Genomic DNA, 22584 nt, shown 5'->3' on the forward strand with positions numbered 1-22584 from the left:
AATATGCCCTTATTGTATGGCAGAACAAACTGATTGCAACGAAACAAAGATGTTATAGTGTAAGTTCACCACAGAAAATAAAAACTATTTTAATATTTATTGCAATCAATCACATTTCAGAAAAACACACTTACATTTTCCAGTCCTTCCAGCATTTCTTCTTGCCGACTCTGAAGCCTAATTATAGGAGCTCCATTTCGAACTCCCATAGACTGAAGTCGAATTACCACTGACTGAAAAGAAATAACTGACTCAGCACCAGTCAAAACTGCCATTGTGATCTGCAAGGGTCCCTAAAGTATTTTTTAAATTGCAACTTATTTTTTATGTAATGGCCACCTATACACCGAGATCCGATTTCTCGCTTGGAGCACTGATAGTTATTCAGAAGAGCTCTAATAAACTTTTAAAAATTTGAGTATAGGCAGTGGAAAATGCTGAATTTTATCTGCTTTATCTGCCTTTTTATCTGCTCATTGTGCTGTGAATCCCAAGCCTTGTAAAGGAATAGACTGGGAAGGATTAGTTCCTACAGAGCTGTGGAAGTTTTCAGATGAGCTCCATTCCATGCCAGGAGGATGGCAAAAGAAGGAAAATATCCTTAGGCAACCAGAATATTATGCACAGTTGAAAGTAATACAACTTTGAGTAATGTATTTAAAAAGATACTTAATCCTGCCTGCTAATGTGAACCAAATGATAATTAATTTAATTGAAATATTTCCTAAATATAATCTTGCTGGAATGCAAGAGTTCTTGAAAAGAAAAACCTGATTTTGTCCTGCATGGAATAGTTCCACAATAGTTTTTGCCTTATTCACAGGTAAAATAATTGGAAAGCATTAAACAACTTCATTGCATTTTATATAAACCTTCGGTTGTGATGTTCACAAATCATATGTGATGAAATTTCATATACTGGCTGTGCAAATGAATGTGATTTTTTTTTCTTTTCTGTATGATCCATAGGACATAGGACATGGTCAAGCATAAATTTAAATACAAAACTTCACTTAATTCATTTTGAACAGGAGAGGAGAATGTACATGAACAGCTCACCTTCTACACTGTCAAAGACAATCTCTCCCTTCATTTTCAACTCCGTATTTTAGATTCATATTTAAAGCAACTCTTACAGCTGCGGCACGCGATAAGATTATTTATCATCAAATTTTATCATTGTAATTTTTAATAGGGAGAATAAGTTGCTGAGTTAAAAGCTAAGAAACTAAATACAAAGACTCATCAGAACTGTCAAAGGGAAAATAATGAAAGTCTGTAAAGCACTGTAAAACACTGTAAAGCAGTATCAAAGATCATAAAAATTCTGTCATCATTTCAGATACCAGCACATTAAGCCAGTTCTGTAAGTATATCATACCAAAAATGTTTTAATTTCACATGCTTGTAATTATTCTTGAGACTAATACAAGCTATAAAGCATTAAAAAGGGAAGGATAAAAGTGTTTGTGGTCTACCTGAAAATATCGCCCTGTACCAGACACGAAAGCCTGGAGCTCTGCAAATTGTGTAGTTGTTTTACAGAGCAATAGAAGTACACATTTCAAAGGTGATGCTTTTTAATAATGATTAGGTGAGATTTATGCTGAACATAACACATTTGTTAACATCTTACGAAAGCAAGCAATCCACAGAAATGAGAAATTAATTGCTAGTGGAAATTGATAAAGTTGGTACATAGCTTACTTACAGCAAGAAGTTCATCTGGTTCCTGATTTCCATCCAGTTCAATAAGATTCTGTGAATCCTGTTCAGCCATCAAATCCTGTTTAAGAACAAAGACATTCATCATCTGAGTATAGTTAACCAGATAATCACACTGAAGCTCATTTTGTTCCTGTAAGTATCCAAGCTTGAACTACTGGGGATTTCAGTAAAATCAAGATTCATTGAACTGATGTCTTAAAAAATCTCAGGATTCCAGAATAAAATCAACAATCAGATATGAAAATTTTGTACTATTGATTTCAGTATGTATTTCAGAACTTGGGGAAATGTTGTAGCATGCCTTGTGCTCACCTCCATGAAATGTCTCAAATAAAAACAAACAAACAAACAAACAAACAAAAACTGAAAGTATTGTATGATATTTTAAACAGTCTTTGGTTAAGCATCATCCTGATGTTTTGGTTTTTTTCCTTACTTCTAAAGAACGAAGCATTGTATCCTTATACAAGCAAACTCTTTCCTTTATATTTTCAAGCATATCTTCAGGCCTTTGCACTAACTGATGAATCATTTCTGGCATTGTAAGTGAATCTTGCACAGTCTGAGGAAGCAAAAGTTAAATACTTCAATGTAAAGAAATGAAATAATGTACTAAACTAAATTTTGTCTACAACCAGAAGTAAATATAATAATTCTCTGGAGTACTTCAATGAGTGATCCAACCTTTTAACTTAGGGCAAGAAACATTTCAGTGACTTGTAAGTTCAAGGCTGACTCTAGGTTGAGCTATACATTAATCAGCATTTGCTGTTATTTAAACCTATCGTTTTAATTTTAATTTTATTAACCTATCAATTTAATTTTAATTACTCCACATTGCTGAAAGAAGAACAGAAACTGAATTAAGATTAGAACTCAGCAAAATTGATCTAGTATGGTGATATTTTAGAATGTCGGAATTTGTTCTGCTTTATCTGCAGTACATTTTAATACTTTACACTCTTTAGAAATTATTATTACTTACCTCTTCTTCCATCTCTTCAACTTCAACTTCTTCATTCTCCTCTTCAAGCTGATCACTATTTTTCCTTTGTTTTTCTATAAGATTAGGATCCCACTGGTTCCTCTGATATACTTGCCCTGAATCAGGGCGTTGCCTTTGTCCTGATATTCTTTGGCATAAGTCATAGTCTGAATACTACCAAGGAATATGTAAAAGGAAATGTATTTAGTGTACTGCTATAATCATATTATGCTTCCTAAACCTGGAGAATATGGGGAATGGGAAACTCTTTGGCAAATATTTGAATTCTTAAACTTCTTCTCTAACACCTTCTAAGCAAATAAAAACATTCACCGACAGCAAAATTACTTGGGGCAAAAATAAAATATTTAGTAAGTTTTTCCCCTTCAGCATTTTACATTTTGTATCAGCAATTCAGCTACTACTTGAACACATTTTGCCATATTAAGTAATTTTCAGCTGTAGTTCAGGAATAACTCACTTGCAGACAGGCTTCTGACTGCTCTTACAGTCAGTGCTAAATCAATTTTAGTAGGCACCTCTGACCTTGTAGATCTTTACTCTTACCAAAAATATAGTGCTATTGTCTCAGAGGTTAAAGATTTTCAGCAATTTGAAGCTCTGGAAGAATAAGCATGTTTTTTTTTTGCAAAAATCCCTGCAGAATATATTAGTTTAACATTAGACACAGATCTTGTGGTTGGTTTAACCTGGCAGGCAGGTAAACATCACACAGTTCTTTGATCACTCCTTCCCACCCTCCCAAATGGAATGAGGGAGAGATGTGGAAATGAAATAGAACTATTTGCTATCAACACTGTCGTGGCAGAAACCAGGGCAACGAGTAAATCTGGATGTAGCCTTAAAAAATTGATATCTTAAAATTCTACCATGGAACTGTATTTGGAACATGATAATTTTCCTTCCCTTCTGAATTACTAAAATTTATCTTTCAAACATGAGTGAAAAATCTGAGATGACAAGAAAGCAATGCAGTCAATGAATTCAAAAGGCGACAGAAAAAGGGATAATTGTTTTCTACAGAGGAAGACAGAGTTTCTGATCTCACATATCAGCTAGCGAAAGGCATACTACACAACCACCTAAGGTATCCCTTGAAATACAACAATACTTCAGCATATTTCTATATTTCTGCTCTAAGAGACATATGGCCTTCATAAGCTGCCATATGACATAGCACATCTTGAAATAGGGAAGAACAAATTTGGTCAGATATTTTTTCAAAGGTTTTCTGTTATTTTTCTAGGAAAACAAAGCTTCTCTAGATTTGTCTGTAACAACAGTACTTGATTGTTCTAGGGTAATCTACTATGCTCCTTCTTTCTTCTTTTTTTTCTTTCTTTTTTATTTTTTTTTTATGTAATGGAAACAGTTACCATTCTGACATGTCTGTGAATACAGCTGAAACACTAAAATTGAAGGCAAAATTTTTATTTGAATTTGGGCCAAAGATTTTAATGAACATTCAGTCTCAGTCTTCTTTTCAGAAGAGAAGATGATGTAAGAACACAAAGTAAATAATTCTGTTTTATTAACTGTGGATGGAATCACTCCTCTATTTGTACTACTCCACGTGAAACCGAACGATATGAATTTTCAAGAGCTGGAGTTCCTCACTATCTGGTATTAAATAAAAGATTGACCTCCTGTAGTAGAAAAAAATAAAAGCAAACGGGAAAACAGCATAAAAATATATTTCTCTGGTCTTTTATGATCTTTCCAAGAGAATAGAAAAAAAAGTTTGAAATAGGTGTTCAAGCATTTTGACTATGCAAACAGATTAAGTCTGAAAAGTAAGGAATGTAAAAACTTTGTCATTAAAACACTATCTCAAACCTGGCAAAGTGACAGAGTTAGCCCATGATGAAGTCTTAGCATCTGACAAACCATGCAGATACGACAACTAGAATAAAAACTTTGGAGTACAATACCAGAGGCTCACTATTCAGTGTTGTCTCATAAGACCATTCAACACATTCAGAGTATGAGGAAAGAATCTAGTTAATAAATGAAACATTGCAAGAAGAGGGGTGTGTTCATGACTGTACATTCTTGTACAATAGGAATGCAAGAACTGTAGATTTTACTGAGTTATAGGAAATATTATTTTACATGCTTAGTGCCTGTAATAAAACAAACAAGTGGAATTCTATTCCACTATAAAAGAGAACAATTAATACCTTCTCAATAAATGCTATACTCAAAAGCATGGGAGAAAATCTGACTTATGCAGTATATAAGTCTTCTAATAATTAGGTAACTAGCAAGTTACTGAAAGTGACATTACCTTAATGTTAATCAGGAAATCTGGTTTTAATTTCAGATTTTTTATTTTCTCCATTTGCTGTGAAACAGTCATGTATTCCTCTGAGAGAGAAGGAAATCCACTGAGAACATAACCTGCAGAACACATTTGAATAAATCTTTCAGAAAGTTATGACAAATATATAAGTAGTTATACTTATCTCCTTCAGAGGTAACATCTATATAGTGGCACAATTTTAAACCATGTATATAACACTGTTAAAAAAAAATATACACCTATGTCTCCTCCAAATTAAATACATACATAAATGTATTTGTTTCAACATAATATAGGACTTTGAAAGCCTGTTAACTCAGTTGAGAAATATAAGAAACAGGTAGACATTAAGGATCATATTCAGACAATCTACTTCATGTACCTAACTCGTATTATAGTGACTAAAAGAAAATAAGCTTTTAGGGACCATTTTTTGCCACTAAAAGGCATTGTAAAAGATATTGCAAAAATAGCCACAATAACCTTTAAAAGCCATTGCTTGCGCTGGCAATAAAAGGACCCTGAACTCCTCTGTGGAATATACATAGTGCTCCTGGGTGTTAAATCCTCTCAAGAGGAGGCACTGTGCACACTATATACGTAACAACTTGGCAAACATCCATACAACCAGGATTAACAATGTTGAGTCCCTTTCAGCAAAGACACTGACTGTGCACAACAGGCATGGTGGTAATGATACATTTTCCCTAGTATTAGTATGCACTGCCCCAGAAATATTAGTACCCGTGGCTTCAAGTTCCCAGGGAAGTACTGTAACTATCAATAAGTGCATACAATACAATAACAACTCTATCATGAGGAACTCAGTGTTCATGAAGCCACAGTGAGAAACTAAAAAAAAAAAAGATGAGAATATTCTGTCAGAGAAATGGTCTATGCAACCCAAAAACATAGCAGCAGCCTTTGCTACAGCTACTAGAACTGAAGACTCCTCTCCCTTTGGGGAGCCTACAGCCACAGATGTAAAATTTATGGAAAAGCCTAAGTAAGAGAGAATACAGTGTGCAGTCATTCCTCTGGGAAACATAAAACGTGGATTCTGGTTTGTTGATACATGCAGAAGATTCTAGTAGGCAGTGAGATGCAGAAAGCTTGCACGACTGCTGCTAATAAAAACTTAGTTAGCAACACCTGACCTGAAAATAATGTGAACGTAGCATCTTATGCTACACATATGCAAATTATCCCAAACTGTTTACCCCGGGCTGATGATGCTGGGGGAAACTAACAATGAAGAAGCTTGAGTAAGACAATCATCAAACAGATCAAACTGTAAGCAGGAGATCACTAGGAGATTTTGAGAAAAGGAGAAATCAGCTGGAAAAGAAACACTAAAGAAAGATTACGATTTGAGGGAAAAGACATTAGAATGAGAACAAGGTAACAGCAGCCAAAACCAGTCTTGATTGGCCAGCGCTACCAACTTCTGTTTAGGCCTGACAGAACAGCCTCCATCATTTACAATTCATTTACATGTAAATTCATTTGCATTTTGTAAAATTCATTTACAAAATGCAAGCAACTTGCATTTCTGTATGACAGAGCAGGCTTCAACTAGCAATGACCCACACCTCCAGTGTGCATGTGGAAACTTCTGGGGATCTTTCTCAATGGTACATGGATTAGATTAGAGGAAATGGCACACATGAGGCAGGAGCATGTGTGCCATGTTTCCAACAGAAGGCACTCACACATGAGGCAGGAGCACCCACGTTTCCAACAGAATGCACTCTCAAAAGAAGGAATGTGCTTCTAATACCCACCCAACTCTGAGAGAAGGTTTGCATGCAGAACTCTGCAAGTTTAAGTATATTCAAATTTTAGGACTTCAGCAATTTGTAGGTGTTTACATCTGGGAAGTGCTTAATCTTATGATGTATCTATGGTATGGCTGACACTAAACCCATACAGTGAATTCCAGTTCACTGATTGTCAGTTAATAACTTAATAAATCAATCAACAACTTTCATGATGATTTGATTTAAATCATGCATTGAGACCAGCCCTGCAGAGAAGGTCTTGGGGGTTCTGGTGGATGGAAAGCTGAATATGAGCCAGCAGTTTGCGCTCGCAACCCATTAGGCTATCTGTGTCCTGAGTGGCATCATAAGATGGGTAGGCTGAGGGAGGTGATTGTTCCCTCCTCCTTTGCCCTTATGAGGCCCCTTCTGTAGTATTGTGTCTGGGTGTGGGGCAGGCAGCACTAGAAGGATGTGGAGTTATCCAGAGAAGATCAGAGGGATGGAGCCCTACAAAAAAAAGGTTGAGGGGGCTGGGCTTCTTCAGCCTGGAGAAGGATCTGTCCTTCCAGTACTTGAAGGGAGATTAAAAGCAGGAGGGAGACTGATGTTCTACACTGTCTGATAGTGATAGAACAAGGGGTAATGCTTGCAAATTAAAAGGGGGATTTAGATTCGATGTTAGGTGGAAATTTTTTACTCAGAGAGTGGTGAGGCAGTGGCACAGGCTGCCCAGAGAAGCTGTGGTGTCCCATCCCTGGAGGCACTCCAGGCCAGGTTGGATGGGGCCCTGGACAGCTGAGCTGGGGGGTGTCCCTGCCCATAGCAAGGGGTTGGGACTGGGTGGGCTCTAAGGTCCCCTCCATCCCAAGCTTTTCTATGATTCTATGAATTGATCAGTTTTCTCCTGTGAAAAGGACAAATAATTTTCTTTTGCAAATACTATTTAGGCTAACATGATACAAACTTGATGGTTTTCTTGTTCTATTTAAAAAAACAGCAAGCATGCCAGCTACATAAAGATTATTATTCTGTAACTTCTTACCTACAATCCTGAAACACAAGCTTGCTCATTTTTTTTTTAAGACACTTCTTATTCTGAGAAATAGCTTAACAGCTTCATATTTGCCCTCAGTAGGATCTCAAAGAATTAAACTCTGCATATGGTGCCTTACAAATTTTAAATATTACCAGTTGTTTCAGCACTTCTTAATACCTCTGGCACATCGGTTCCCCAGATAGAACGTGCTTATTTCCAAGCAAGAAGAATATACAAAGGCTGCTCTGAAAGTAATGTCTCCTATTTTGTTATGTTGGTCCACAATGTCAGCAGTGGATGCTGGTGGTACGGCAGTAGAGGTTGAACTTTCCTGCCAATATTGCATTACGTTTTTGCTGTATGACAGATGGCAGCAGAGGGGCAGTCTGACAGAATGTAATCTGACATGGAAATGCAGATGAAGCTAAGGTGGGTTATTGAATTCTTCCATGTGGAAAAATTGGCACCTACTGACATTCATAAATGCTTTCTGAGTGTTTCATGGAAACCAAACACTGGATGTGAGCACAGTGAGGCAGTGGGTGGTGCATTTCAGCAGTGATGAAAGCAACAGTGGGTCATCTCTGCTGGTGCAGATTTTTATGAGCATGGCATGCAGGCTTTTATTCATCTGGTGAAAATGCATACGTAATGGTAGTGCCTGTGCTGAAAAACATGCTTTGTAGCTGAGAATGTGCTCTATCAAATAGAGTATCAAATAGAATAACAAATAGTGCTCTTGGTATCTGTTGTAGTTTCCATGGAAATAAACAGAAGGCATTATTTCTAAAGCAATCTACATATTAAGATAATAGTTGCCAAGTAAAAAGTAGTTAAAGCTGGAAAATACTTAACAAAAATTGGTTCTAGAGATGAGTTCTAGTTACTAGAAAAAATAACGAGGACATAGTCTGTTCCACTACATCCCCATTTTGGGGATCTGTAATATAAAAAATGGCTCAGCCACAAGAGCCAAATTTGTCCATCTTATGTTTACAGTCTATAGGATTTCTGTGGTCTTCCGTTATACACACATCTTAGACATTCATCATCAGACTGAGTCAGAGAAGAAAATTCACATTACACAGACTTCTCTTAGACTTTTATTAAAGCCCTGACCTTACAGAATAATAGCAGCATTTTCATTCAAATGTCTGTTTCCCATCTTCTCCTTTTTTCTGCTTCTTCCCTATTTACCTGTATTTGCCTACTGTTCCAAAAGCCTGGCTTCACCAGGTAAGACCGCTTCTTTTGTAGAATATTGAGTCTTGGTCCAGAGAAGAAATAAAAACTTTAAAACCAAAAGCTTACTGAAACTTGCTGGCTTTCAGAGCAGTAGAAATTTGACATGTTCTTGGTAGTATACCTGACTCTTCCCTATAATGGACATTTCAAATTAAAGTCTGTGCCAAAAAATATACTACTTTCTCATAACCCAGTCTCAGTGAGAAAATGGAAAGAGAATAAACAATTGTGTAGACTTTACTACCTCACACTTCAAATAATCTTTTCCTTCTTTTTCAATATCTTAAATGTTTAAAATATTTCGCTGGTATTTATTTATATATTTATTGTTACAAAAGTATTCAAGCCAAAATTCTGTACGTTAAATCCCACAACTTTATATTCAAATGAAACTATCCCACTATCCAATGAGAGTGATTGCAGCACTTAACATTCATCTTCTCAAAATGAACTTAACATTGGATTGGAATGATGCATTCTGAACTATGATATTGGAAAAATAATCATTAAATACACTCTCTATTTGGAGATGTTCCACAACCTGAGGTGCACAACCAAAGGGCTACAGTCTAACATACCATTACATATATTTGAGCCATAAAAGATGCAAAGTTTGACAAAATTGTGGTCAGCTTATTCTTGGAAGTTCAGGCTATAAGTAGACTTACCAAAATGTGCAACTTCTGGTGACTCAATCTTTTTCAGAATCATTTCTGTAACAAGTTCTTCAGAAATACTTTGACCTTTGAAAAGCAATTCTTGACACTAAGGTAAAATGCAAAACATAGCCTTATACAATGTATATTTGCCAAGAATGAGACAAAATTTACAGTCAGATTACACTTTTTACCTTAAGCCCATATTCTGTTTCTTCATGAATATTCATTTGAATTACTTCCAAAGCTGCAGAAGCACATCAGATAGAATAAAGTTAATACAATTCATAAAATTTATTTTATATACAGATACATCAATGCAGGCACACACACATATATATACCTTCATACATACAAACACACATACATGCAATTGCTTAAATCAGCTATCTCTGTACCCTTGGGTTGATTATGATTATGTCAATGGTCAAACATTTGAAAGTGCTGCTCAGTGAGATGGTGGAGTCTCACCCCTTGGGGATATTTCACACTCAAATGGACATATCCTTGAGCAGTCTTCTCTGGTTGACACTCTAGTGATACTCTGTGATGTCTAAAGTTCCCTTCTGAGCTAAATTATGATTCTGCATGTTGAATTTTTTTCATATTCACAGTGAAAACAAGCCATTAGCAAATGTTGAAGGAAAGTGTGTGTGTGTACACATGTGGATATATCACAGTAAAAAAGATTAGTAGAAGCATAGTGAGCAAAAAAAGCTAAGATGCTGTCTGAATTTACTACTGAATTTACTACAAATAACTAAATAATGGACATGAAAATGCAGTAAGTGAGATTTACAGTGATCACTAACAAAAACTTTAAAATGACAAAGATTATATTGCCACAATAGACTGCCTAAGATTTTTAAAAAGCAACTTGGTAGATATTTATTAATACTGGTTTAAGTACATTTGAGCAATGTGGGTCGGCTTAATTCATAAATTCATTTTGAATTTAGTCTAACCTATGTTTTGGACCAGGTATTAATCAATCTCGTTAGTTAAAAATTCTATATTTACTTAGGTAAAAATTGCTTTCTTCATACTTATTTTTTTCATATTATAATCCAAAGCCTTCAAAATAAGATAAAGATACTTCATTTATATTCACACAAACATGAAATGTTACAATGTCCACTAGAGGGCTTCTATTAGAATAGTTAAAAATACTGAGGGTACACTTCAAAGAAAAAATGTAATGAAAATAGATATTGAAATGGTTAATTCATAATATCAGGGTTAACCCATCAAATCAGATTTTTATACAATTAGATGTATAATTCTGTGGTTGTCAACCCACTCTCCAATATATTTGAAAAGTCATGGCTTTCAGGTGAAGTCCCTGGCGACTAGGAAAAGGGAGACGTTGCTCTCATTTTTAAGAAAGGGAGAAAGGAAGACCTGGGGAACTACAGGCTGGTGAGCCTCACGTCTGTGTCTGGGAAGAGCATGAAGCAGATCCACCTGGAAGACATGTTAAGGCACACGCGAGATGAAGAGCTAATCTAAGATAACCTGAGGAGGCTGGATAACCTCTCCTACAAAGACAGGCTGAGGGAGCTTGGCTTATTTAGTCTGGAGAAGAAAAGGCTGTGGGGAGACCTCATTGCAGCCTTCTGGTACTTGAAGGGAGATTATAAACAAGAGGGAGATGACGTTTTACATGGTCTGAGAGTGACAGGACAAAGGGGAAATAACTTTAACTTGAAACGGGAGATTCTGGTTAGACGTTACCATCCTTTACTCAGAAGTGGTAAGGCTGGCACAGGCTGCCCAGAGAAGCTGTGGCTGCTCCATCCCTGAAGGCATTCAAGGCCAGGTTGGATGGGACCCTGGGCAACTGAGCTGCAGGCTGGCAGCCCTGTCCACAGCAGTGGGTTGGAACCAGATTGGCATTAAGGACCCTTCCAACCTCAGATGAAATTGTATCTTGTATTCTAGTGCATAATCAGAGAGCTTAGCTGTGACTTCTGAAGCAAACCATTGGGATTTTTTGTTTTAGAAATTTGAAAGTGCCAACTACATTCCTTCCATGATTTCTTACACTGATATAAAAACTATGCTTCTGTTTCTTGGAGTACATCCCTCCTCCTTGCCACCTCAATGCCCCTTCCCTCCTCCCCCCTTCCACCCCCACCCTGTATTAGGCACAGGACAAACACAGAAAGGGAAGATCCTTCTATTTTTTCATGGTTTGTTTCAGAAAATCTCTGTGCTCCCTGGACTTCAATCATCTCCCTCCACTTAACTAAAAGAATCACATGAATCCCTTTACAGGATTGAGGATGTAAGTTGGTTGTCACGTTACATGTATCTCCTAAAACAAAAGGTATAATGAATTTAATACAACGTTCCAAACATAGTGCATGTTTACCTTCTATTAAAATGCATTTCCATACTTGTGCTAGTTTTCTAGCTAATGTTTTCTTTCCAGAACCCTTAAAAAGAAAAATGTTATAAAAACAGTTAAAATCAGCCATCAGGACTGGGACTTCTGACTTATGCACTAGAAAAACATAAACATTCATTTTAATACAATTTATTTTACACTTCCTAGCATTGCTAATCATGACTACTGCCCTTTGCAGTTGAGTACCTCCAAAGTAACAGTACTAACTTTGTTAGTGAGTAATTCTGTTTAAAGCTCAGCTATGATTTGCCCATAAATTCCTGTGAGAAGCTGTAACACTGAAATTTATTATCTTCAGTCCCAAAGCAAATTATGATGAAAATCTCTTCAGTTATCTCTAAGAGACATACAGATAGTATTCTTTTACTAAAACAATGAATATATAAAAACTGCCCTAGTTGCTCCACAAATCTGTTTCAGATACAGATAAAATCCTTGTTTCCAACCCTTTGTTAAAAACTGTATATCTGTCTAGTATTAATATCAATCATTTGTTGAATGCAATGATTTCAAAAGAGAATCTTTCCTACCTGTTTTTTGCATTGTCTTTCAATGAGCATTTTATGTTTTCAGTCTCTAAAAATGTGAAGCTACTTTTTCCATAGAAATTTACAAGACTGAGGTTTATTTAAACCAGACAAGCCAGACCACTCTAGTTTTCTGCAGATCTGAATGCATATTTTAAAGTCTCATGCTGACTGAGGTTCACTTTTCAGCTATAACCTGATGCTCTCACACTGTGATGCTTGCATCTCATCCAATTGGAGAACAACTCCTTGGCTTCTTTCTCCTTTTAGTCATAAGAAAGATTTGCAGCTGAGCATTATGCTGGAGCCAAGCTGTAGAAATAATAGATAACTATACACACACTAAGGACTGGGAGCCTTTCAGTCTGGTGAAAGAAGTCTGAAGAAAGGAAATGTTGTATCTGCATCTCAGCTCTATGGACATTTCCCATGATATGATCTGCCACTGTTTTTTGATAATATGTACTAGCAAAACGCAAAATGCAGGATGGGTGTACATTACTATCTGGTGTGGTCCAGACAGAGAGACTTGGGGTGTGCTTTGGTGGGTCAATTTGCACTGAAGGGTAGGTTGGTTGTAGGTGCACATCACTTCTCCAAAAATTTCTGTGTGGTCATTTCAAACTGTGTTATGGTACCTAATAAAATCACACGCAAAGCTGCTTGAGAACATTGTGTTCACAATGGAAGTGGAGTGCTCTGACGATACTTTTAGAGACAGGGACATTAAAACAGCTTACAGAGCACCAGTGGTACGCTTGAGTGCCTATCAGGTTCAATTCAGACATAAGGCAGACTTCCACCTCTTTAGAACCTACTTCAGCACACTAAAAAGATAATGTAAAACACCCCCCAAATACTCTACACTTGAGAGGAAGAAATCTGAGAACTTTATAATCACGAAGTATCATTTTTTTTTCTAAATCAAAGAGACTGCAAATTATTTTTAAAGAGAAATCTTGAATTATAATTCTAATACAGCACAGCTCATCAGGACAGCAAGATGGAATTCAGTTTACTCCCAATTGCATAGCATATAAGTATGTTAAAGGTCATTAAAATATTTAATATCCCATTGCATGTCTGTAAGTCAGTATATCAATCTGAAGGTTCTTTCATGCCTACTTATGTCTTTGTCATAGAATGACAGAATGGCCTGGGTTGAAGAGGACCACAATGATCATCGAGTTTCAACCCCCACACTATGTGCAGGGACACCAACCACCAGACCAGGCTGCCCAGAGCCACATCCAGCCTGGCCTTGAATGCCTCCAGGAATGGGGCATCCACAGCCTCCTTGGGCAACCTGTTCCAGTGTGTCACTGCCCTCTGGGTGAAAAACTTCCTTCTAATATCTAACCTAAACCTGTCAAATTTAGTAAAAATTAGAACAGTAAAATAACATAAAGACAATCCAGTTGCCATTAGGAAAACTTTTAGTATTTTGGATATTTCCCAATACGTGCCTTTTCATTACAGGAATACCACTTTCTAGCACACCTGAGTAGTTGAGTAGTCACTGAGGAAAAAAAATTGGCCTCGTTAGATGTGATCAGAATCTTTACCTCAATCTGCAGAATTTGCTTAGTAGAAAAGATGAAAAAGTAGCCCCCTGTTTTATTGCAGTGTCCCTACACTAATGCTTTTGAAAAGAGAAGGAAAATTGCTAGCAGTGTATCTAAGGAAAACAGTTAATTTCTATTGGACATCTTACAGGCTTTCCAAGGACCATTATGCATGTGGGCTTGGACAACAGAAAGAATTTTTCAGCTTCATCCTCATCAAAGATGTCTGTGAAGGGTTGAGATTGTTTTTCTTCTTGGGAAGCCATAAGTTATCTGAGATTGGAAGAAAAAAAAGCTTGTTATAAAATATAGTTCACATATGTATAAAAAGGCAGATACTTAAAAATAATAATGTGATAAGGCAAATTGCTCAGTAACAAAAGTTGCTATAAGGAGGAAAAGCATTCAGTCGATACACACAGCTCGTATAAGCTCTTGAGCTGCTTCTGCAGAACCACCATTGGAACACCCCCATCTCCAGCTGCTGCCATATGAATGTTAATAACAGCTTCTTTCTTCCTGCCTCTCCAACTGTCTGTAGCCGTTTTTAAAGCAGCTCCGACACTCACCATCCAAACAGCCGTGCCACGGCTCTCTCCTCCCCAGCAATCCTGGGGCAGCCAGGTTGTCACGGCAGCATCACGTGTGTGCGTCCCCGTCACCCGGCAACAGGAGAGCCCCGCCCCGTCCGGATAGCCCCGCCCCCGTCTCCCTTCCGCCCCGCCAAATCGGAGCTCAGAGTGGTGCGGGTCTCTCCCCGGAGCTGTCCTTAGTGCTGAACCGCCCGCCTGCGGGGCTACCGGTGCGGTGCCTGCTTCCCGGCGCGCCGCCCAGCCGCCCCGAGGATCGGTCCCGCGCTGCTCCTGAGACCCGCCAGCCGTCGGCGGCAGCGCAGGCGCTGTATCGCCGGCCGGTGAGCGCCTGCGCGGCGCTGCTCTGGCCCTTCCGCCTTCTGCCAGTGCCGCCGGTTGGGCCGTGCCGCTGTCTCCGGCCCTGCAGTGTCTCCTTCTCGTGCAGTCCTCCCGTAGCTGCTAACTGCCTGCCCGGCGGGCGGCCACCCTCCCCTCTGCCCCCCGCCGCGACTCCGGGCCGGGGCGAGGCCCCAGCGCTGCGGGGCCGCCATGCCGGCGGCGACCGCCGCCCCTCTGATCAGCTCAGTGCAGAAGCTGGTGCTGTACGAGACCAGGGCTGTAAGTAGCTCGGTGTGAGCGCGCCGAGGGAGCACTGCTTTGCTGCTGGGCCTGGAGCTCCCGACCCACTGTCTGTGTCGGAATTGGCTGCCCAGAGAGGTTGTGGATGTCCCTGGAGGTGTTCAAGGGCAGATTAGATGGGGCCCTGGGCAGCCTGGTCTAGTATTAAATGGGGAGGTTGGTGGCCCTACATTTGGCAGGGGGGTTGGAGATTCATCATCCTTGAGGTCCCTTCCAACCCTGGCCATTCTCTGATTCTGTCCGTTTGGCAGTATGGTGGTTTTATGCCAGAGATAGTTGTGGATGGAGTTAGACACGTGTCTTTAAATGCAACATTAGCTGTAAGTGTTACCTGCAGTGGTAACAGAACTCTGGTTTTCATGGTGAATGCGGTGTAACCTCATGAAAATATGTCTGAATGCACATGTAGGCCCAAAAGAAGCCTGGTGCCACGAAGAACAGGAATCACAGCCTTGCTGGGAGACAGGTTTGTGCTGCTGTGCTGATTCCCCACCGAACAACTCAGGGAAGATGGCTTAGTTTGTGCTGAGCTTTAAGGCTTGGTCTGAGAGACACCCTGCTGCTTACGGAGGCCATATTGTGCTCCAGGGTTCTGTCAGCTACAATCCTGTAGGCCTTTTGGAGGGATCAACTAGGTTAGGTACCTTATTCTTTCATGTTGGATGGGAGAGGCAGTATCTGCCTGAGTGGGCAGGCTTTGGTCTGCCCGTGCTTTGCGGTGTGCAGTAAGGGGAGAAGCAGCACTCCTGAGCTCTGGAGGAGGTTTTGGTCAGCTGTGAGAGGCAGTGGTGTTTGGATCTGCATTTGCATTGGAAATGTTTCAACTGTATAGTGGTGTCTCAAAACTGTTCCCTCAGTCACTGCTTGTGATGTAGATAGAGTATTTTCCCTAAATGTGGCTATATACTCTTTTTTAAAAAACAAAAAGTATGCTGTACTAGTACAAACTGCAGTGCTTTGAGTCCTGAAGTTCTGATTCTAGTACTCTTTTGAATAGGCGAAATGCCATATGAATCATTTTGGAATAATTGTTTGAAAACTCTTGATGCACAGACTCACGTAGGTTAGAAGGGAGTTCTGGTGATCATCTTGTCCTGCCCCTGCTCAAAGCAGGCTCAGCTAGAGCATGTTGCTCAGGACTGAGTTAGAAGTATCTCCATGTATGGAGATTCTGTAGCCTCTGTAGAGAACCTAGGTTAGAGCTTGAATACCCTTGTGATTAAAATAAATAAATAAATCCTTGCACTGAGTTACAATCCTGTGTGATTTGACATACATCCACTGCAGCTTGTCTTTTCACCCCTGTGAAGAGTTTGGCTCTGTGCTACCTATGCTTTCTCATTGGATCATTTTAGAGAACAAAACTGAACAAAACCAGCTTTCCAGGTCTCTTCCCATGTGCTCCATCTCCCTGATCGTGTTGGTAGCTGTCTGCTGGACTCACTCTATGTCAATACCTTTCTTGTCCTGGGGCACTCAAAACAGAACTTGTGACTTGGCAGAATCACAGAGAATCTTAGACGAAAATTTGTTGTTACAAATGATTCATTGTCATGTTGGGCTGCTGACAAAACTTCCCACTTCTTCTCCCTGAGGTTGCTCTGGCCCATGCAGCCTCCTTTGCATCAAATCTAATAATCATGAAATTCCCAGCTGTGACAGTTAGTCACTGATATGACGGAAGCATCACCCAGACATAAAATTCAATAGCTTTCTCCTGGTTCAGGTTGCTCTTCTGTTTTTCCTTAAGGCTGTACGCATGCAAGAGATGAAATGGGAGTGCAGGGACCAAATTTTGTATCGGATACAAGGTATATGAAACTGTGCCCCAAGATTCCTTAGGGGGATTTTGAGAAGACAAGGAAGGGATGACTTAGACTGTGAGCAGTGGGAGAAACACAGAGGGTATATCTCATTCTAGTAAAAGGCCTTTGTTGGGAGTGGTGAAAAGACAAAATTGATGAGAAAGTAGAAATAGTTCAGAAAGTCTTTTTTCTTCTTTTTGAGGGGAAAAAAATATAGTAGAATTAATGGAGTCAAACAGGAAAGACTCCTAGAGGTGAGGAAAACTGAATTCACAGTGCCAATTGAAATAACAATGAGCAAAATTCTTTATTTTCCGTTAACACTTATATTTATGGCACTTGCTGAGACTGACCTTTTGAACATGTGCTTTGGTTCGATAAATACCGTGGAGATTTAAATTGTATCTCCTGCTCATCCAGCCAACTTGAAGGCTTGTTTAGAAGTAGTCAAGAAAATGAGCTGAAACTGTTTGTATTCAGATCAGTGTCAATAATCTTTCAGTTTATTCATATATTTACTGTTGAAATGCACACCAGAGGGCAGTAAAGATGCTTCAGCAATGTGAAACAAAAATATTTTCTTATCTAGGAGAAGATTGATCTTGTGTGTATCCTGCAGATAAAACCCACCTGAAAGCTGTAGGCCACTTAGTTGGAAATTGTCATTCCCCTGAGTTAGTCTGATATTGTGTAAATCAATTTGTGCCATCTCTGTAAAATCACATCACTTACCTGTTTTCAGAATATTATGAGGCTTAATTAATACTATTTTATTCTAATCAGGTTCTGCTACAGCCTTCATGTTCATAGTATCCAAATGACTCCCACAGTTTATTAAGCAATGTGACTTGCATAATTACTGTAGATTTTTCTGCCTTCCACTCCCAGGGATAACTCTGTGACTGCTTGTTTATTTATTTCTTTATTTTATTTGTCTTAAAAGTAATTGGAAAGATTTTATATGAACAAAACAAGGTTAAAGGATGTGGATATCTTAAGCTGCGGTTAAATTTGATAAGCTTTATTGAAGAAAATGATCTGACAGAAAAAGCTACTTCTTTCTGTAGATGTTTAATATGTTTGAAGAATATTAGAAATAATGAACAATTTCCAGTAGCTGTTATAATTTTCTAGCTAGTTTTTGCTATGAAATTGTATCTCTCTCAAGTGAATTCATCAATGAATGAGAGCCCCTCTCAGTTGGACTCTGTACTATTCCCTCTGTATTGGTATTCCATGCTCAGGCAATGACAGCTGAGCAAAGGACAGGCTTGGGGCAAGAGAAGGAATTTTGTGAAGCTCAGGAGAATATTGTTTCCATCTTAAATATCTTGGTGTACTGCCAGGCATATGGGCAATAAAATGGGAATTTAATCTACTGGTGAGGTCTAGGACCATTTGTTAGCAGATGCTTGGTGGAATAACACTGATGAAAATACGACAAGTTTAGAAGGATATGTAAGTACGCCTATATATATATTGTCCTGGGTGTCATCATGTAGTCACTAGATCAACAAGAGAGTAATACTCTTACAGATCTAGGTTTACTGTGAGTCCACTTTTCTGTATAGCATTATGGTAAGGATTTTGTGGTTAAATGGTCACAAATTGAAATACAGTGGAAGAATGAAGAAAAATAGGTAAGAAAAATAGGTGTGAAAAGAACAAAAAGAGAATGGGCCTGCTTGGAGAGAGAAGAAAAATCATTTAGCTAAACAGTGGAATGACTGTAACTATTTTCAACAAGTTGTTCAAATCAGGGGTGATGCTGTGACTGGAACTTAAATGGAATATTTAATCCACACCTGCATAATTTTTTGTAGGAAAGTAGTTGAAAATGGAGGTAAATAACATAAAGTGCAGTCTAGACTTCAAAGATGCTAGCAGATTAACCTGATTGTTTTGCATATCTTCATCTAAAAATTAGATGGCCTGACATATTTAAATCAAATACTCTGCTGAGGTGCAGCACCACAAGGAAAGTCTATAGCTTCCCTAGTGGAAGGGAGGTTATTAGAGAAGTTAATTGTGGATTCAATAAGGAATCATCTCATGGGGGTGATTTTTTTTTTTTTTTTTCCCGAGTAATTGCTTTAGGACCAATATGTTTTAGCAATTACAGTAATGATCTTGGCCTCAAATGAGGGCGAGCTCTGAAATATTGCCAATAATTAGGGTAGTCAGAGCACAAGATTGCATGAAATAATGATAACCCTCAGGAGTATATAAAAGAAGTAATTTGGAATAGAATAGTATACTAAGAAACTTAGTGCACCTTAGGCAGATTATACACCATAAAAGTTTTGTGGGGGTTTATTAATTCAGAAGCAGGAGAGGAGGAAGATCTGGTTAATTTAGCAGAAGAAAAATTGGGAGGCTTAGCTGCTCATGTACAACTGTGAAAAAGGCAGATGTGATCTTTTGCATTATGGTTCTTAATGAGACAAATACTAATATATCTATATGAAGAGACTTTGTATGGCATGTTGTGTATACTTTCTATTCCTCAACATTAAAGAGATAAGAATTAAAACTAGAATGGATACACTGAAGGTTCAATGAGTAACACAGGTGTTAGCCTTCTCTTAGGAGGTGCAAAGGATAAAGAATATTTAGTTATTGTTATAATAAAGGATCATAATTTTTTTTTTCATTGATGAGGTGCCGAAAAGTGATCCAGTTACTTATGTTTCTAAAAGCGTTCCATCAGAATAGATGTTAAAAAAAAAAAGATTCATTTGGCTAAAGGAAAAATGTATAGATGTATAATTAATAAATTTAAATGAAACTTAGGAGAGAGAATCTTAAAAATCTCAGTCTTGCAGTCTTGCAAGCAGCAAGAGGAAAGTCTGAATTGGGACAGAAAGCAAGCTTTGATTGCATTGGGTTGGAAGGGAATTGCCAAATGTTGTGACTTTATACAGATATAAATAATATACAGATATAATATAACAGATATAATATAGAATGAGTAGCCATTCATGCATGCCCCCAGAATGGTGTTTTAAATGCAGTGGTTTAAAATTTCCCATCTTGAAAATATAAGCTTCAACAGCTTATGGGAAGCACACATCATACCAACTGAGTTTTTGCTATTTTCAGTACATCTTTTCATTCTTTATCATCTCTTTATTTTTCTGTGTCATTCCACCAGTTTGTACAAGGTCAAAGATACTCCTATTATAGCTGTGGGATCTATAGAAAAATGGAATATAGTGCAGGTTTTGCTGTGTCTTGCATCTAAGTTCAATTACTTTTCTTCCTTCTTTCCTATAGTTGAGCCCATATTTTTGTTATCCTTATTCAGTGCCTTCTTTATACCATGAAGAATTTCTGATCTGCAGTCAAGTTCAGTATATATGAAAACTACCACAAAGAGGAAGAGGCTAAGTTTTTCTTGCGTAATTTCACGCCTGCTCTGAAGGGGAGGTGGATGTTTGGCAGCAGGAGATGGCTACCATTGTGCTGCTTAGTTAAGCAGAAATGTAAGCAGAGAGATCCAGTGGTGTGCTTATCCAACATCAGTCTTCACATGAAGATCACTCATCTGGCAACCCAGCGTGGTTTTTTTTTCAGCTGCTGGTTTGATCCATAAATATCTTCCTATATTGATTGCAGGTGTTCAGGTGCTGGCAGGGACCTTTTGGGCTCCTTTATGAGGTGAAGTCAGGGCAGCCAGTTCCAGTGGCCCCTCCACAGTGAAGGGCTGACCTCTGAAGCTGTGATGGTGACGCCTCAGGGAGAACATACTTGAGAAAGGGTAGAAACGTGAGGTAGACAGTGGGGAGGACCCTGGTGAAGCAGATCTCCACACTGCATCCTGTGGAGGCCCCTGTGCTTGGGCAGGAGGACATTTCCTAAAGAATGGAGAGGACCTACTCTGATTTTTCTAACTGATGAATGAAATAGAATTTCGTCATGGTGCTAACATTTTTTAATGGCAATTAGCCTATACAAACAAGCAAGTCATAATTTAAAACTAGGAGTTCAAAGTAATTTTGTTAAAAGAGGAAAAATAAAATGAGAATGTTTGATTTCAGAACTCTCATCTTCCTTTACAGACAACAGTTTGCAGCAAGAATTCTCTTATTTGCTTAGGCTCCTTTTAGAAGGAGCTATTTTTATTGGTTTGGCCGAATCGAAAGATTGATAAAAGAGGGTGTAAAGCTTTTCAATTAGATTTCTTTGGATAAAACTTAGTCCCAGGTGAAGGTGACTAATGATTGTTCCCATCTTGTGGTTGCTTAGTGATAATTGTGAGATGAAACTTCAGTCCAGATCTTGTAGGCAAGCATCTGCATGGTACACTTGTGAACAAATTTCAGTAAAGGCCAAGGCAGACTAAGCCTGGAAATGGTGTGGTTCATCTTCGGTGATGGTTGAATGGTATCCACATTCATCCAGCAGTATGAGGAGGGCTGCACAGTTTCTCTTGTGTACTGTTCTGTTGAGAAAGTTCTTTGTCAAGGTTGTTTATTTATCTAAAAACAGAGGGTTTGCTGTAGAGTGCAGTTGTTTGAAACGTTTTGAAAATGCTCGCATTTATTGGTTCAACTGAGTAATAAACTGAATAAAAATAGAAACTCCCAGAAAGGTTTCTGCAGTTTACCTGTGAATTCTCATTTCTTTTTCTGTAATTATAACTGTTAATCAAAATAGTTGTGAGCAGTACAACTCATTTGAGTTTTGATTTACTTTCTGACTATTGCATTGCAACCTTAGAAATTAATTTATGTGATGATCCGTACACAGTGTTGCGTTGATTTAGCATTTTTCTTTACTCTTTTCTAGTGTTCATGTTATAGCAAATTTAATTGAAATACATGTCACTGATAGGATTTTATTTCTTGCTCTGTATCATCCAGAAATGTCTGGTTTTGTTTAATTTTTAATGGTTAGTCTTCATATCATCTTTGTTTTAATTTCAGATCTTAAAGGTTGAATATGAGCTGATACATCATGTTTTTCAGACAGCTCTAGTGTTGTTGATTGTTAGCGCTCCCCAAAACTTTCCAAGTTAGAAGTCCAATCTGGGGTTCCTAGTTTTGAATACTAGTCCAAATTTGAAGATTATTGCAGTTCTTCTTCTTTATTACTTCTGTAAGAATATCCTGTAACATGCAATGTCTAAGATTCCTACTTGCTAAATGGAGATTTCCCAGTGCGTGGCTTTCTAAGAAGGTGATGTATGCAAGTCTGTTGATTGACGTTTTGCTTCTGCTCTCAACTGACTTTCCTTAACACATACAACCTAGCTTTCTAATTTGAAACAACCCCTGTAAATTAGTCCTTATAAGAATTCAAAGAGTACTTTTAAAGTATTATTCATT

The 22584-nt window shown here is 38.3% G+C and overlaps 2 protein-coding genes across 2 annotated transcripts in view; one reads left to right on the forward strand and one right to left on the reverse strand.

Moving 5' to 3' along the window:
* AK9 (adenylate kinase 9) overlaps positions 1 to 14890 on the reverse strand; it is a 57367-nt gene extending 42477 nt beyond the window's left edge. Inside the window, exons 1-10 of the mRNA XM_042811820.1 lie at positions 14808 to 14890; positions 14388 to 14511; positions 12111 to 12174; positions 9931 to 9983; positions 9749 to 9845; positions 5022 to 5134; positions 2714 to 2887; positions 2165 to 2290; positions 1712 to 1786; positions 135 to 233 (exon numbers count right to left, since the gene is read on the reverse strand). Of these exons, the coding sequence (XP_042667754.1) occupies positions 135 to 233; positions 1712 to 1786; positions 2165 to 2290; positions 2714 to 2887; positions 5022 to 5134; positions 9749 to 9845; positions 9931 to 9983; positions 12111 to 12174; positions 14388 to 14504 (918 nt within the window). The 5' untranslated portion in view covers positions 14505 to 14511; positions 14808 to 14890. The remainder of the gene's footprint in view (positions 1 to 134; positions 234 to 1711; positions 1787 to 2164; positions 2291 to 2713; positions 2888 to 5021; positions 5135 to 9748; positions 9846 to 9930; positions 9984 to 12110; positions 12175 to 14387; positions 14512 to 14807) is intronic.
* A 302-nt stretch (positions 14891 to 15192) lies between these two features.
* The window catches only part of FIG4 (FIG4 phosphoinositide 5-phosphatase), a 60965-nt gene continuing 53573 nt past the window's right edge, over positions 15193 to 22584 (forward strand). Inside the window, exon 1 of the mRNA XM_042825998.1 lies at positions 15193 to 15428. Coding sequence (XP_042681932.1) covers positions 15360 to 15428 — 69 coding nt within the window. The 5' untranslated portion in view covers positions 15193 to 15359. The remainder of the gene's footprint in view (positions 15429 to 22584) is intronic.

This window comes from Centrocercus urophasianus, unplaced genomic scaffold (assembly GCF_019232065.1).
Source record: "Centrocercus urophasianus isolate 14NV4802_14NV808 unplaced genomic scaffold, USGS_Curo_1.0 seq_10, whole genome shotgun sequence".
In the NCBI taxonomy this organism is placed as follows: domain Eukaryota; kingdom Metazoa; phylum Chordata; class Aves; order Galliformes; family Phasianidae; genus Centrocercus; species Centrocercus urophasianus.